At 40.8% G+C, this 17,710-nt stretch overlaps 1 protein-coding gene across 3 annotated transcripts in view; it reads left to right on the forward strand.

Moving 5' to 3' along the window:
* arhgef7b (Rho guanine nucleotide exchange factor (GEF) 7b) overlaps positions 1–17,710 on the forward strand; it is a 49,389-nt gene that overhangs the window by 1,624 nt on the left and 30,055 nt on the right. For 2 of the 3 annotated variants that reach the window (XM_015364147.2, XM_006639164.3), the window contains exons 2-6: positions 1,962–2,045; positions 12,786–12,870; positions 13,497–13,630; positions 13,789–13,990; positions 16,759–16,847. In XM_015364147.2, coding sequence (XP_015219633.2) covers positions 1,962–2,045; positions 12,786–12,870; positions 13,497–13,630; positions 13,789–13,990; positions 16,759–16,847 — 594 coding nt within the window. Of the gene's footprint in view, positions 1–1,961; positions 2,046–12,118; positions 12,180–12,785; positions 12,871–13,496; positions 13,631–13,788; positions 13,991–16,758; positions 16,848–17,710 lie in introns of those variants that run through there. The other variant, XM_015364148.2, reaches the window with a different exon arrangement.

Here is a 17,710-nt window from a genome sequence, read left to right on the forward strand (position 1 = left end):
CTCAGGTTAAAACTAGCCTACGGTAAATAATGCCTGTCTTTTTTGAACAATTAAAATCCTTTAAACATATAAATCAAATCAATTTTAATATCACAAAAGTACATCATCATCCATGTATCCAGATATTAACTTTTATTATTGAAGAATCCTTGTGTATTAGAAGTAGGAGATCCACAAAGACGACAACAATATAAAGCAGAGAAACTCAATGCAGTCCAGCATCCATCTGTAACAGCAGATGCCCCCCAATTGTGACAGCAAGGTGATAACTATTATTTTTGGTTTAGAATCAGGCTATTTGTATTTGTGATTGTGGGATTGATGTGGCTTCACAGATGAGATGATGACTTCCGGAGCATCTGCAGTTTCTATTTTTTCGCCACACTTAAACTTAGGTGAAGTTTTGGTTCGGTCTGATTTTTTCTGGAAGTTATGTTCCCCAAATCTTCTGCCTGAGTTTTGTACTTCTGAGCAAATTTGGAAACATGGTGAAACATTCTGGCTTCACATCTGGCTCATTGGTCTTTGAAGGCACTGATGGCAGCGGCAGAATGAATTCTGAAATATTTCCGCTGAATATGTAGAGGAAGGTCATGCCCTGTGCCCACTGCTTGCTGGGATAGGCCCTGGCTCCTCCGCGATGGATGCAGAAGAGGATACTTACGTAGTTGTTGGGCAGCACTTTACCATGCAGCGTGACCACAACCTAAAACATACAGCCCATGCAACAACTTTTATCATTGGGAGAAAAAGAAAAGTCCTAGACTGACCAAACCAATATGGTCAAGCCATGTTTCCAGCTGACCAGCATTTTGCATGATGACGAAAAAGTTCAGAACAAAAAAAGTCCCAACACCTCAGGAAAAATCAAGAAACCTGAGTTACTGAAGCAAAGGCTTAATGAAGCCCCTCAGATGATCACGCAGATACCTGGGTGATCTCAGTGGGTTGCAGGCCTAATGTGGTCATTGCCTCAAGGGGAAATGGTGATAATATGTACTGACTTTTACACTCTGAAATGTACTTAAAGTGAAAGTGTCCCAATACCTTTGGTCCTTTGAAATCACCGGGTTCAACAAAAAGTATGTTTTTCGCACTAATATGACCACGTGTGCGTATGACATGATCTAAAAATAAAATGTATAGTGTATTACATTGTATGCATCTCTCATATTAATTTCCTGTTCTTAAATACAAATTGCTTGACTGTAAAGCAAAAGCAATAGCCTTGACTATGCTGTCCTTGTGTTTTGGGGGGACACTGCAAGTATTTTTTCCCCAAAACTCCGTTCATTTCTCACAATTCTATTACTTTTATATGTATAATGTTTCAGATTAAGGAAGCATTTAATGGAATTTAGAAAAACCAACAACAACAAAGTAGATGGATGGATTTCAGACAAAGGCAAGCTCGAAACTTGATCTACATGTATACAAATATTGCGTAAGAACGAAAAACGTTTTCTTGTAATTCTATTGCGAAGGCCAGGACTGGGAAATTCAAGTTAAAAATAGTGCGCGCAAGGGAAATATATTGATTTGATTCGCATTTGATTTTTTTTTTAAAAGGGTGATCTCTATAATAGAGGCGTACGAATGGCCTAAATAGATTTTACATGCCAGCGAGAGACGGCTGAAGTTGCGCATTCCCCATTCACAACAGCCAGAGTCTTTTTGTCCTCGCCTGCTTCATGCGGTGAAGTCCCTTCTGCTTTCCCTGCTGGTGTGTTGTTGTGGAATCATATCAGCAGACGTCATTTCCTTTCTCCTATGTCCACTTCCCGGTAAAAGAAAAATGATATTTTCCAAGGAGAGATGCTACCTGAAATGAATAGCAGTATAAAGAAAACAGTGAACATATAAGTGGGTTGCGATAAAGATACAAACTCGAGAGTTACGCCTGGCGAATAGAGACACGCATCGGGATTAGCCTCACAACTACCCCTCATCTCCCTGCACAGATTTACCAGGAAGCGAGGAACGATAGCGAGTGTCTGAGCAACATCAGGGAGTTTCTCAAAGGCTGTGGTTCTTTTCGAGTGGAGGTGAGTTCCTCTTAATTTTTTTTTTCACACGCCCTAAGTTGGCATACTGCTTTTTTGTGTGTGTCAACGACATATGTGTAAAGGTCTGTTTTATTGTTCACACTTGCGCTGGGACATCTACACAATAGCAAAACACGTACAGGACGAGGGTATTGTCCCGTGGATGGAAGGACTTGAGACTGAGACTGATTGTAAATTGTTGGAAAGAATAGAGACAACTGCTCCTTCGAAGATCCATCGATTAATCTGCTGCAGACCTCTGTTGATCTTGAGGTAGTTTGTAAAGCATTATCAAAAAATGTGATGATACATTTCTGTTCGATGCATTGTTGTTAGGAGCAGCTATCGGATGCTTTACGCTGAAAATGTATTTTTGTTCCCTGTGACCGTCTCGCTTTTTTTTCGTTTTGTATGTTTGATGTTAAAGCTTTGCCCTGTTATTAAGTTGTCAAGATTCACTGGCTTCTGCATGTCAGGATGTCTAGCTCTCAATGTGATGTGCCATATGTGCTTTGAATGCATGGAAGCCTAGCTTTATCACTGAGTTTATCATACCGAAGCAATTCAGAAAAGGAGTTGGCACATGTCAGAGCCCACTTGTGAGCCTCTGAAGCTCCAGTGTTCTTGACGTGAATTGCTTTCCAGTCTGCGTTCTACCTGAATGGCCTGGATCGCCAGTGAGCACTGCAGCTTCCAGCTCCTGGGCTCTTGATTCCAGCCATCTGTGTGGAGTTCACATGTCCCCTCTGGGACTGTGTGGGCTTTCTCCAGCCATTGTGGTTTCCTCCGAACTCCCAGGGACACGCAGATTAGGTGTGATTGGCTGCCCCAAGGTGTTTCCCAAGGTTTTGACCCCATTCCTGTTAGCCGACTGTGACTGACAATGCTGTATGTCAGTCGCACATGGCACGTGTTGTACTGTACTATATGTACTGCTGGTACTGCATTAGATTCTTCTGCAAAAAAGATGCATCTCACCAGTTCTAATCGCCTTTAAAGACCGATCTGCAAAACATTTTGAGAAGATAAACATATGTATTTATTAGTTCAGGTGGGCAGCTGCGTCAGCATACGTAGGCTACAAAGGAACAAGTAATAGGTTTATTCCGTGCTGAAAAGAGACGAAAGAAAACAGGGTTTTGGCTGTGGAGCCTTCTGTCTCACCCAAAGAAGGCTCCACAGCCGAAATATTGTGTTTTCAGCATGGAATAAACCTATTACTTTTTCATATGTATTTATTTCTGCTTATTTTTAACTGTTTGTTAGTACAGACATTAGTAGCATTTCAGCTGCTTCTCTGAGTGATAGGTATATGATGTATCAGGTATTATTTTTAATTATTTTGTACTTAATTAATTAAGTACCTGCTGTCATGACTTACCCTCTACTGTGTAGATGGGTTTTCCAGGCCCGGAGGAAAACAGTTTCCATTGTTTTTTTTATTTTACTCCAGCACCTCTTTGTCTCTTTGAACTAATTATTTGGCCTAATCAACTGTTAAAAAATCACCCCTTTTTTTAGTTAAGTTGCTATTTAGAAACTTCCTGACAAACCCGTTCTGACCTTCAGAAAACAGATGAAATATAATCCTGGCATGAATGCAAATTCAGAATAGGGTAAAAAAACATGTCTGAGCTTGAATATTTTGCCTTCCAAAGCTGATGAGAGGATTGAAGGCTGCATACTTCACAGAATAGTACTGCTTTTCCTTACAAAAAGGTAATTTCCTTTGGAGACAGTAGAATACCGAAGGCAGTTTAGTAATAGGTACTGCAGGTAGCTCTGCTGGAATATTGTGTTTTCCTCATCTGCTTTGTTTGTGTGTAAGCATTAAGTGCCACTTAAGTCAAAAATAAGGGTAAATGTCATGCCAAAATATTACCAAGTGCACACTTAGCAATTCAGATGTTTGCAGCACTGTAAAAATAATTAAATTCAGATATGTACCTCCGTATTACACCTTTTTAATTGATTATTGCAAAAAGACGAGTGGATATCAAATCTTTTTATATACATGGGAGAGATGGTTGAAGAGATTACACTGCAAATCATGTACTTAATTTTCAGAATGTTCCTCTTCGCTGGGAAAACGAAGTGCCCTTTCTATTTGCTGTGTCAGTCCATCCAGTAAAGAAGATTTAGGTTGTTGCCTTAAAGCATGTGTTTCTAGATAATTTAAAATGTTTACAGTAATTATAGTTTTATGCTCTGTTTAATGCTCTGTCATTTGATTACATTGTGTGGCTTTTCAATGTAGCACTTTTCGGAACAATCTTCCACCTTAAAAAAGAGTTAACCGGTACTCACATAATGGCTCCTAGATTGCTGTTTTCTGAAAGCCTATGTAGTTGTGAATTTTTTGTATGCAGGACATCAATGTATTGACATGAAACGCAGGTGAGGCTGCATCATACCTGAAGCCCCGCACGTGATTGTGTGGGGTTTTTGAAACAGTGGCCAGGCTGTTAAAGCTGTTGCCATGCAGCTTTGAGATCCTGGGTTCGATTCTTGATAGCGATGCCTTCTGCATGGAGTTTGCATGTTCTTCTCCGGTTCCCAGGGGTTTTCTCTGCTGTCTGTGAATTGTCTCTTGGTGTGTGCCGTGTGGCAGACTGGGGTCCCATTCAGCACGTCGACCTGCCTTGGACCTGCCGTGCTTCAACAACAGGCCTTGGGTTGCCACAACCTTCAGCAGCAATGAGCATCTTTCTAATTATGGATGAGATGAAGGGCTGTTCTCTTTTTTTTTTTCACAACTTTTAAGCAATCAGATTAGTTCCGCTGCAGTCCCACGGTTGTCCATGCCATTTTTCTTAGTTTTAACAAGCAATTCTCTGTTTTTTGGTATGTGAAAAATTGGTTTGTTTCACCGATTAAGGGGTGTCTACAATGTCCGTTAAGGGACCTGACATATGGTCGGGAAAAGTTTTAGGCGGCTGTGTTCTGACAATTGTGCCCTTTGCAGTCTGTCTCACAAAGCCAGCTGTGGAGAAAGCAGACAAGCTCTCTTTTGTACTTTCGTCAAGCGGGAGCTGAGATGGTAATTCTTTAGACCTCATTAATTCAACTAGCAGTTCCTAACACTGAGGACATTTCAGAAACGGACCGGAATTTAAGGTAGAGCAAAGAGACTAGAAGCGAGAGCTCTGATAACTTATCTTTCCCCCGAGAAGTGGGTTTTAATTCATAACCAAGGTAATGAGCACCAGGAATGTCCATCTTCATGTCTTTTTTGAAAAAAAATAGAGAGCTGGCTTGTTCCAAGAGTCATTCCAAAATGGACATAGCAGAGTGAATGGGACATCAGGAGGACAGATAGACAGATTAAAATTCTTAGTCCTGGCATAAGAGGTTACTGTTCAGTGACAAGCTGAGTGAGCATTATAGGGCATTTTGGAATATCTCATCTCAGGTTTTCCCATAATTGCCCATATATCGTAGTCTTGTGGAGCATATGTTTGTGAGGAAACGATTCACATTAATATCTCAATAGGTTTGTTTGCACTTATCCTGACTTCTTTGAAGACAGTATAGCTTCTGACCAGCACAGGCATCAAACACACAAGACACAAGTGTGTTAGGATTTGATGACTCTAAAGCCTTTAATATTTTAAAAATCTGAATATGAGTCTTTCTGAAAGACCATTTTGGTTTGTTTTTATTGGTTGTTATGATGTGCTGTACCTGAGCTTTGGAAAACTCTCAGCACAGAGCCAAGCCGACATTTTCCTTCATATCTCCTCTACTGGTGGGACTGTGTCCAGGGTTAGCTTGACAGAAACTTTGCTACTCCTGGCAGTGTCTAGGATCTTGAAATCGCCAGTACCCTACCGGCAGGCTTTACAGTTTTGCGCCTGCATGTGCAGTTCTCTGTCCTGTAAGGAGTTGGCCGTGAGTGAGGGATCTTTGCCTGATGCGCCGTCAGTAGTTTGAAAACATGCAGTTTCTCTGGTAAACGTGTATTGCGATAGTTTCATAAATTACATCCAGCCTGAGTCAGAATGACTTACTGTAGTGGAACTAGATGTCTACAGGGGGCAGCACTCATGCTGTTCTGTCACTGGTATCCTGGTAATTCTTTTGTTTGTAAGAACATTCACTGACAGAGTGCCTGATTGCCCAGACAGAGGCATGTGAGTGGCAGTCGCTGGGTTTACTGGGCTGGAGTCAGCTGGGGCCCTGGACCTGCCCTGCAGCAGTGTCCTAGTGATGGCCTAGTTACCTGGGACCTGGCAGTACCATGGGTGCTCTTGCTCTTGTGTGGCGCTGTGTAGCTCACAGCCTTTGAGGCGAAAGGGATCTCAACGGTGGGCGTGCATGTTCACTCATCTTGACCAGTAGGGGGCGCTCACCCTGCCGTCTTGTGGGTCCTGATGTCCTAGTATAGTGATGGGGGACACTATACTGTAAAAAGGTACCATAATTTGGCTGAGACGTAAAACTGAGGTCCTGGCCTTTACCAATCATGGCCTCCTAATAATCCCCATCTGTGAGCTGGCTTCATCACTCTGTTCTCCTCCCCACTGATAGGTGGTGTGTGGTGAGCGTTCTGGCGCACTATGGTTGCCGTCGCATCATCCAGGTGGGGCTGCACACTGGTGGTGGTGGAGGGGATCCCCATTACCTGTAAAGCGCTTTGAGTGGAGTGCAGACAAGCGCTCTCTAAGTGTAAGGAAATATTGATGATCATTACTATCTTGTGAAGGTGCTCAGTCTGTAGTGGTGAGCCAGTCTCTTCAACAGCTGATGACTAAAAATTGGGATGGCACAAAACAGACCAAAATATTAACGATTTCAATTGAGAACAAACAAGAATAACAAACAGTGTAGAATGAAGCTGCCAGCTCATGACGGAAAGCAAGGCAGTTTTTTTTTTTTCCAGCTAGGTAAGAGCAAATTTGCGGTTCCTTACAAATATCGTTCACTTCCAGTTCATTCCAGGTCACCCGTGCAAGTCCTGTTTGGCACTTTGCATCACTGTTACTTGCAAGGCTAGGTAAAAAAAACACTTCAGGAAAGCTTGGGAAAATTTTTCTTTAACTTTAGGCAACAATTAAGAACAAGCCCTTAAAAACTATTACCGTGAAATTGTTTTTTGCGGTTTGAGTATCAGGAATAGAACATTGTAAGCAGTATGGCTTAATAAAATGGGTTTTGCTGTTAATTGGCCTCGCAAGTTGTACTGCTTGCGCAAGCTATTGTCTTTGGTGCAAATTTTCTTTGTAGTAACTTGCCCTACTGACTGCAGTGTTTTTTATTTAAAACTACCATAGCCACAACTACAAACATTAAGATACAAGATTATAATGCCGTTATTTATAAGATAATATTACATGTGTCCACAAAGTCACTGATAAAGGCAACCCAGTGGACTTTTTCAGTATAAACAGGGAAACATAAACCAGAGGATACAGGTGGAAACTAAGGGAAACTAAGTGCATTTAAAGCTGAGAACAGGAGGCACTTTTTCATACAAATAGTTGTGGGAGTCTGGAATAAACCAAGTGGTCGAAGCCTTTTCCCTACCTTCCTTTAAGAAACATTCGAGTGATACCTTGGATCAATAAACCACTAACTACCAAAACAGCCAAGCTGGGCCGATAACCTCCTTTAAATGTTGTAATCACATTTTCATGTTATGCCTCTTGAAAGGACCTTGATTTGTGGATCCATATATATACTGTTAAAATCTGGTAGAGGTTCTATGTATTTGATTGTGTTACTGCATACAGCAAACTATATGTGTTTTTACCAAATCTCTAGGAGTTGGGACTCGATGATGTAGCACTGTAATAGCATACACACTGCTTCTGCTAGAGAAGAGGTACAGCTCATGTTAAAAGCGAGGTCACTTTCTCACAATCAGAACAGTTTAAGGTCCATATAAACTGGAGGTAGAATCTGACCAGATTTTAGCACTCCAGTTGCCCGTTTGCCTGACGTAAACTCGCATTACTCCCCAGCATCGAAGCTGTACCAAAGTACAAATACAGATTGCAGACAATATTAACAGGCTCTGTATAAGTAGGGCAGACCTGGTAACATTTTTCTGTTAATTTCGACATACTGTATGTGCAAAGGTGTGTTTCACCTTTTCATATATACATTCAGGAATTTATGTTGTAATTTAAATAAAATAATAGTCTGCCATGAATAACTGGACAGTGTGGAGGAGAGACTCTTGTTCAGGCATCTTAAATTATCATGTAATTACAGTCATGCATTTCGAGAAATTCAATCTTGTTAGATATGGAAGCTGCACTTCACACATGAATTATTTCATATACTGTACCTTGGCATGTATTATTAAATTAATTAATTAAATTATTTGCATAAAATGTTGGTCCTTTTCCTTATACAGAACTGCATAGTAGCACATACAATATGATTTGCTTGGACTATATTTCAGTATCTCTTAATTAAACTTAATTAGTTGGAAGTTTACCAAGCGATACAGATGTGAAATTAAAAATTCGGTGTAGATGACATTAGAGGTTAATGATGTAAACCTTAATATAAGGTTTGGCTGTGAAAATATGTCAGTTCTCCACCCATAAGAAAGAAAAAAGGATTCATAATGAACACACCCTAAAGGAAAAAAAAATATTTCCAAAGTCAAAACAAGGAACTTTATTTCCATTTAAGGGGCCTTCAGTTGTGGTGACATTAATAACACACAGACATGCAGTCAAAGTCCACACAGTGTCCTCCAAACATATTGTGAATGCAAAGCCAAAAGAGTTATTTTTGCTTCACGCAATTTGAATTTGCGATCATGAGAATTATTATGAATCTTATTCCTTGTAAGCATTTGATCATATTAGACCAAAAACATACTTAGTGTTCAGCTTGGGGACTTCAAGTGACCTTATGTATTAGGACACATTCACTTTAAGTACACATTACCGGCTCCATGTCCTTCTGAGGCAATAACCATATTTAGTCTTCAACCCATTGAGCTCACCAAGCTATCTGTGTGATGATCTGAGGTGCTTCGCCATGTCTTTCTGCCATTCCAATATGCAGAGCTGCAGGGGGTCAGCTAAGATTTCAGGCTATAGTTTTAACGCTTTTCCCAACATTTCCTGGCTAAACATCTTACAGCTGTTAAATAAAACTCATTGACATCAATAGGTACGGAGTAGATCAGGGATAGACAGTTCAGACCCTGTTGTGTCTGCAGTTTTTCTATGGCACTAGCACCTGAAGACAGGGGACGAGTTGCCAGTAATGAGCTTTTTAAGTTGTTAGGAGCTGAGTTACCAAGGAAGACCTGCAGACACTGCAGCCTCTCCGCACTGGGATTGTCCACCCCTGGGATCAGTGCTAGATGACACCTACTGAGGTGCTGTACTGAGCTCTCAAAGTGCTGTATTCAGACAGAAAACGCTTTCCAGTCATTGACAATGCTCTTTAATTTGGCAGCTGCTGCTGTTGTTTGGTTTAGAGGATTGATCAATGATGTCACTCTTTGATCATCTTACAGTATCTTCTTTAATTTGGACAGAGAGGTTCCAGGTTGTTGCCAAGTGGGATGTTCTGTAGATATTCAGAGAAAGTAGAAAACACTGCTTTCCCTGTGTGTGCAGAGGAATACTGGTGTGTTTGTGTGTACGCAGAGTCTGACCGCGCACGCACTGTACTTAAGGGGACGTGGGAAGAAGCCGAACACACAAAGTGATTCTTTGGGTTCCCTCACTGCTCTACTGTGTGTCTTCTGCAGACAGACTGGGATACGGGGATGACACCTTCTTTTAATTTCTTTTACAGATGTCAATGTTTGCTTTTTTCATGATCATCCTTACTTCTAGTCCTAGGTGTGCAGTAGGTGAGTTGTTGGTTTTGCCAACTGCAATATGCACTTTGTGTGCAAAAGCTAAGCGGAACATCATTGTTCCCTGTGTGTCAGCTGGGATTCCTTGGAAAGTGAAAAGTGGGACTCGTGCTTCCAGAATAATGAAGAATTATACTTGCATTACTGACTAGGGTTTTCGGGGTGATCATGCACAGCTAGATGGTCACATTCCAATAAGCTCCTTTTTTGCCCTCCCCATATATCCATAATTTTTCTGTATATGCTGTGGAATCCTCTGTGTGTGAATCCCGAGGGTCTAAGTGATGATTAGGAAGGAGACAGCCTCTTCCCAAGGTTCGCAGGTCGGGAAACGTGTTAACACAGACATCCATTCGGGGGGAACTGCTGCCTGAGACTGAGCAAGCTTCCTCTTCCCGAGCATCTCTGTCCTCAGCTTGATGTTGGCTGAGGCTCTGGGGCCGATCAATGAGGCAATTCATGAGAAGAGCACAGTCCTTCATTCTCTCAGACAGGGCTTCGCTGCCTGGGTCAATTGGGATGAAAGCAGAACCATATCAGGGAAAAATGAAGACGTTAATTACTGTCTCCAGAGAACCGACAAATTCCAGGATAAGTGACTTGGAGTACAGTTCGGGCTGCATTATTCTACTGGTTAGCCTACCTGGAGGTTTAGAATGAGAAAATTCTAACTAGTATTTCCAGAAGATGCTCTCTCTCTGGTTCACCAGACTCTCCTCCTTTCTGCCATCTCCTGTCGAGATTAACAGAGATCAACAGACTGGTCATAGACAAACAGGTTGTGAATCTGCTTTGTGCTAAAAAGCTCTAGTTTCTTTTTGTGCTTTGTTTTGAAAATCCACTGGGTTCAAAATCCAACTAAAGTTGATTGAGAAATAAATTGATTGCCTCTTATGTGACCTTGTAAACATGATTCTAGAAAAAAGCATTCCGACACAGTAAGTCTTAAAAACAGATGTGTGGTGAGCGTTCTGGCGCACTATGGCTGCCGTCACATCATCCAGGTGGGGCTGCACATTGGTGGTGGTGGAGGGGATTCCCATTACCTGTAAAGCACTTTGAGTGGTGTCCATAAAAGCACTATATAAGTGTAAGCAATTATTATAATAATAATTATTATTATCTTTTCAAAAAGCAGTTGAAGAATTCAAGGCAGCCTGTTAAAAATAATATAAATTAAAAGAGGCAAAGTGACCAAGTTTGCATGGTAGGCTTATGTTATATATGGTGTTTATGACAAAAGGCGGACAGATTTTTGGGGTTACAAATTAAGGTAAACACAGTAACCTAGCCATTTTTAAAACATGGATTCTCATTCTAACTTCTCAAATGGGAAGTATTTTGCTGGGGATGTAGGAGACAACTCATGATTTCATTATAGAGTCTTGCATTCTGAGTTGTCCTCGATGTCTAACAAAGAAAACATGCTCCCATTTTTCCTGACAAGATTCTTAATAGGGTATCAACAATATTATTATTATTATTATTATTATTATTATTATTATTATTATTATTATTATTATTAACAATATCATTTTTTCAGGATTTATGAGATTACTTTTTTCTTCAGCAGTGCATTTAATTCCTTCTTTTAATATTTCTGTTTTCAGATATTTCTGATGACAGAAACGTTTGACGCTTGGATATAATTTTCCCTTAAAGGCTCTCATTCTTACTTAGAGAGCACTGGATCTGTGTCAGGCCCACACAATTCTTAAAAGCTATGCACGTAGCTGATGAGGTGGTGTAGCATAGCTGTTTTATGGCCTTGCTAATTACCAAGAGAAACCCTCTCATCAGCAGCATCCCTGGCTTTTGCATTAAAAATAGCCTAAAGGAGTCAACGTCCTGCACACCCTGGTCAATTAAATTGAATAATGCTTAGGGACTTGGAAGGGCTAATGAAATGCACTTCACTGCATTTGAACATCGGCTTAGACACGAGATGAGTGGGGAGAATAGATCCGTTTATTTTGTGAAAAACAGATGGTCTCAGCACGTTCTTTTGAATGTTTTGGGGCTGCGTCCTTTCTACTGGTTTGCATAGGCCTTGAGCAGGCACTACATTTGCATGCGCTGCTCATTCGAATGAGTAAGCTGTGCGCATGGAAGAAACGCGCAGCCCTGTCTCTTAACTTTGTTGGGGCTGAACTTTCTGGATGAGCAGCCAATGACATAAGACCTGTAGAAACGGGACACAAAAGTAGGAAGCCTTAAAACTCGGCACATCCTGTTATTTTTGTGAGTTCCAGCCTGGACTGACTATGGCGAAGCTGCTACCTCTACGGAACACTATGAAAGTTAGTCTTACTTTTATTAGCTTTTCTTTTTACAATGTGTCATCCCTTACAAGATGAAAAGGTGTTTTTTTTGCTAAGATAAAGCAGTTAGAATGGGTTGTTTGAATAACAAAAAGGTCCCATTAAACTCCGGCTTACTGTGTATGTATGATGGTCTGTTGTTTGAGGTGGTCACACTGCCCTTTTGAACCTGAAGAGGGCCTTCATTGTGGCTGCTAAGGATGTGCTGGGAGGTATGATAGGACTTCTGACAGAGGCTTCAAACAAGATGGATTTGGAAATATCAGACAAAGAAAGTTAGAGTATTGGTGCTCTACGTTTTCTGTTGGGGAGACTTAATATGTACATCAGAAAAATGCAACCCAGGCTAATTATATTTTTATATGGAAATGAATGAAAGATGCCTTATCTTGACTTAGAATAAATTTGCTTGTTTCCTTTGCTTTGTTAACATTTGGCTTCCTTCAACAGTGCATTGAAGGGAAAGTCTGTTTCCAGATTATACTGTAGCTGTGTCTTAGAACTATATTCTGCAGTCTTCTTCTATTTCAGAGTTCATAATTTCTACACATAAAATGAACTTATCCCCCTTTTCCTTCTCTTCAGACATTTGATGCCAATGACCTTTACCAGGGTCAGAACTTCAGCAAAGTCTTGAATTCTCTGGTTGCGCTAAATAAAGTAACAGCAGGTAAGTAGGCTCAGTTTTTGAATGCTGGTGATCAGTTACTCTTTGTCCCTGCTCATGGTTTTCCTGCATAGAATTACTGCTTTCTAATTGTAATCACAGTAGCAGGTAGGGTATGAAGGCTTTTTGAAATGGGAGGCAAAATACAGTGGAGAATTTAAACCTGAAATGCATGCATGTATAGTTCAATATGCATTTTATATTTAATGTATACTACCTTTCTGGACACACGTGCATAAAATGCAACGAATCTATGTTGCAAAACACATGGGAATGGATGTGGATGTAACTTGTATAATTAGTAGAATATAATTAATTTATTGGTGTTTCATGCAGAATAGCTTTCATTGAGAAGGCCTGTAGGTGCAAAGCACAGGACGCTGCAGTGCTGATGGCATTGCCAGTGTCTTTATTTCCTCACCTTTCAACTCTTCAGACTTGTCTGAACTGACTCTGATTTGGGCGACTGCCGGCGGTCATTAACTTGGTCAAATAATAATCAGAAGGCGCAGCAAAGGAGCTGTTGTCAAGGCGTTCCTCTAAGGGAGCTGAGCATGACATCTTTCTTGTTGCTGTGAGCGGGCCGGGTGAAGGGCTGTCCTGTGAACGGCTTTCTTGTCGTCCTGTAGACATCGGTGTGGGAAGTGACTCTGTATGTGCTCGTCACTCCTCCTCCCACCGGATCAAGTCCTTCGATTCCCTGGGTTCCCAGTCCTCCCTCAGCAGATCCTCCAAGCTTCTGCAGAACCAGTATCGGAGCTTGGTAAGTCCCAGCGGCGATGAAAATAGAACAGTGAGATGGTGGCCGGTGCTTCAGTCTGAGCATTGGGACTGCAGCTTGTGAGCTGCTGTTCCCTTGTGTCCTCTTCCGCGCCCGCCGTCGATTTTCCTCCCAAGTGTCCTCTTTCTTTCGGCCCTCAGGACATGACGGACAACAGCAACCACCAAGTGGTGGTGAAAGCACGCTTCAACTTCCAGCAGACCAATGAGGATGAGCTTTCCTTCACTAAAGGAGATCTCATCCATGTCACCAGGGTGGAGGAGGGAGGCTGGTGGGAGGGCACCTTCAATGGAAAAACAGGCTGGTTTCCCAGCAACTATGTCCGGGAAATCAAAGGCAACGGTATGTGCCCCTGGCAGACTTTTGTGCTGCTTTTACCTTTTTTTTTTTGCCAGATAAATATTTTCCAGTAAAGGATGTAGCAGCAAAGGAAGAGGAATGCATATTGTGAGGTTATGATTTTGGTAAAAGGGTCAATTTCTACATAGGAACAGGTAAAGGTTATTCCATGCTGAAAGGGAAAGAGCGTTTCGGCTGTGGAGCGTTCTTAAGGTGTCCTTAGGTGTCTGCACCTGCACCAATGTTGTGTCTCTTTTCTTTTCCTTACCACACGGAATAAACCTGTAGGTGTTCCTTTGCAGCCTACGCATGTTTCCACAGCTACCTACTTGATATTTCTACATATACCACTGAGCCCCCACTAATCACCTGCCCAGCCTGCCTGTGTCGGCAAAAGATATATGAATGGTCCAGAGTTAAAAGTGAAAGGACAACAGAGTGCCATTCAAAAGCCTCTGTACTCTGCTGACCTCTGTCAATCTCCTGTCTGTCTTGTGGCCATCACATTGGCTTGACAGTATTTTACAAAAGCTTGCAATGGAGTTAGTTTTTCAAAAAATAAATCCAACATAAAGTCCAACAGCTCAAAAGACATAAGACATAAGGTAGGGTCATCATGTACACAGATGAAAAAATATGAAGCTCTCATAATGCAGGCCAAGACTTCACTACCTTTTCTGAGTAAAATATATCTCAAGGCTTTGTGCTGATTCTATAACTAAATTTAAATTTTCCTTGGAGAGTCAGCATGATGAGAAAAACCCTGCAGTGTAAATTGCAAGACATTATCACAGTCCTACATTTATAGCCTCTTTAAAAGCAGTAAATTGAACTGCCTCGACCACATCAGACAAAAATGCCAAAGAAAAGCCTGTAAAACATATTTGAAAATTGCTCAGAGGAGACACATGCTGCTGTTTCACAGTGTGCCTTTATGACATCTTATTTAAGGGGACGTGTACTGTGCGAACTGGATGTTATTGGGCAGGGTGAGGGAGCAGGAAACAATAACAGAAATTAATTCATCTGGTTAATCTTTCTTGTTTCATATGATTGTTTTGTGAACCATAGAAGAGTGCTGTGTCAATCTGCTTTTTGGGTTTTCATCTTTTTTGTGAACCAATACCCATTATCCCCACAATCCTGGGCTGGAGTAGTTGATACAAGCAGTAACAGGAGTGATCCTGACAAATTTCTGCTGATTTAGAGGGTCAGACAATGAGGTTTTTTTCCCTGCACAAGTTTGCTACCGTACATACAGTATGATATGCTTGTGCTGTGATTATCAATTTGTCTTTTAGCTCTATTTGGAATTTCTGAGTAGTTTTTTTTGAATTGGTGTTTTATTATGTCAAACGTCCAGTCATTCCTCTCCTTTAAAAAATGGTAATTTGAAATTAAATGTAAATGTAAATGTTTTTTGCTATATATTTTAAATTTGATAAAAAACAGGATGTTTGTATGTATGTGTAATATAAATAAACTAAGGGTGAGATTAAGAAGTCATTTTAAAAATCATGTGTTGGTAATATTTTTCATTTAGAAAAATTAAAATAAATTGTCTTCAGTTTGTCTGTTATCTTTACTAATATACGTATGTTGCCTTGAATTATCAAGGTTCTGCTGACATAGTTATTTAAACCTCCTTTACATTAACTCCTACATTTTGTCAGGCCTATTTCCTTTTGTGTAAATGACTGTTTGCACTGATTTTAAAATACAAGCTTTGTATAATGATAGAGGTATGAATTTGCCTGACCTGATCATTTGTGTTACATCGTGTGGATGTTAAAATTGGGGGAATTTAAGGAGGAAAGGTTGTTCAGTGCATGATGTCAGATTCCTGTGACTAGCAAGTCAGGAAGGAAAGTAGTTAACAAAGACAGGACGTATTCATTTCTGTAGATAGAGCATCCTTTTCCAAACAAGGCTTGAGCCCGTCCATTGTTTATTGGCCCTGTTTTAAGTTACTGAATTTAACATTTTTGGGATGGAAGAAATAAAGTGAAACACCAGTTTATTGTAGGTAGTAATGAGAAAGCCATATGTGAGTGCATCTAGGATTTTAAAATTCAAACTAGTGACCAAGCCCTTAGTCAACTACATTCTAGAAAACCTTTCATCTATTGTCATTGGCATTATGTAATATTAATACTGCTGAGCCCAGAAATTAACACATCTGAAATGTCTCAAGTACAGTATATGAATGACTTTGCTGTGGAATGTTTTGATGGCTTAACGTCTACTGTTTTCATTTTGATTTTCCGTCTTCAACCCTTCTGTGTCAGGTACTTCAGGATACACTTGGGCATAACTAAAGGCACATCAGCCAGAAGGGTCAAATGTAATAGTAATTTTTCTTCTTGAACTGACTTGGGGCAGAAGCTAAGCAAAGGGGATGGCCACTGCTCATGCTAAGTATGCCTCACATTTGCACTGCAGGCCAGCCTGCAGAATAAGAGCAAAGCCTTCTGTTAATATGAATTATAATAAAATCTGGTTGGACTCCAGTTTGGGCAAGTTCTGCTTGGTGACGTTAAACACCTACTCGGAATGTGCTCCTATATATACATTAATTTGCACCATCCCTGTTCTACAAGAACATAAAGGCAAATGGGAATCTCTGTTTGGGTTTCTAGCCAGTAATACACAGATACCTGTAGATGCTTTTTATGTTGAGCATTTAATGAAAAAATAGCATAGCATAGAATTGCTTACGGCTAGCAAAACTCATTATAAAAATCAACTGCTCGTCTCCCTTCCTCCCATAGAAAAGCCGGTTTCTCCAAAATCCGGAACGCTGAAAAGCCCTCCAAAAGGCTTCGATACCTCTGCGATTAGCAAGACGTATTACAATTTGGTGAGTACCTGATTTTTGGATTATATGACACGTAGCTGGTGAGCTCTCGAGCTGCTGTTGAGTTGAATGCATTCCAGCGGAAGTGATGTGCATTATTTTAAGGAATCCAGTAGTGGGAAAGGTTTTCAGTTCTGTCCGCTGCTGTAGTTCTGAAATTAAAGGGTGCTGGAGGGAGCGCTGGTAGGAGAGCATGAAGCCCATTCCATGTGGTCTTTTCCTCCGGGAGTTTCAAGTGTATGTGGAGGTCATGCTCCGCCACTGCTGATTAGATTTCCCAGCTTGACAGTCTGCCTGGGACACAATGAGGATGATTTTTTTTTTCTTCTTGAGGCTGACCCCCAAAAAATACCCTGCCAAATTTCTTCTGTTGTGAACTGTGGGGTTTCCAACATCTCAGAGAGATCAGCTCTGTCAGATGCTATGTGTATAACTGCGCAGGAAAAAGCTTTGGCCTGGGTGCGACCTCTCGCAGGTGACATGACATGGCACGTTAACATTATCCCCCCACCTAGCTGCCTCACAGCTGCGTTATTCTACAAGCTTGTGAGCTAACCAGCTGTCTGATTATTGTAACTTAACTATATTATGCTAAACAAGACTGTGTTTGATCACAAGAACTACTTTGAATAAATACAGTAGTATTCATCAAAGATGTGGGCTACCCATGATTCCACTCAAGGAAGAGCTTTGTGCTTGAAACACATTACTATTTGCTCTTTTCTGTGTCCATCAAGCTATCATTGTATTCTTTTTGCTATCGATGTGTTATTCATTATTTTAGGTTCCTTGAAGTGATAAGAATTGTTGTTTTCACTTTGAAGATTAAGTGGCTTCTGCTCCCTTTATTATTCTTCACAAATTAT

The sequence above is a fragment of the Lepisosteus oculatus genome, chromosome 15 (assembly GCF_040954835.1).
Source record: "Lepisosteus oculatus isolate fLepOcu1 chromosome 15, fLepOcu1.hap2, whole genome shotgun sequence".
NCBI lineage: Eukaryota > Metazoa > Chordata > Actinopteri > Semionotiformes > Lepisosteidae > Lepisosteus > Lepisosteus oculatus.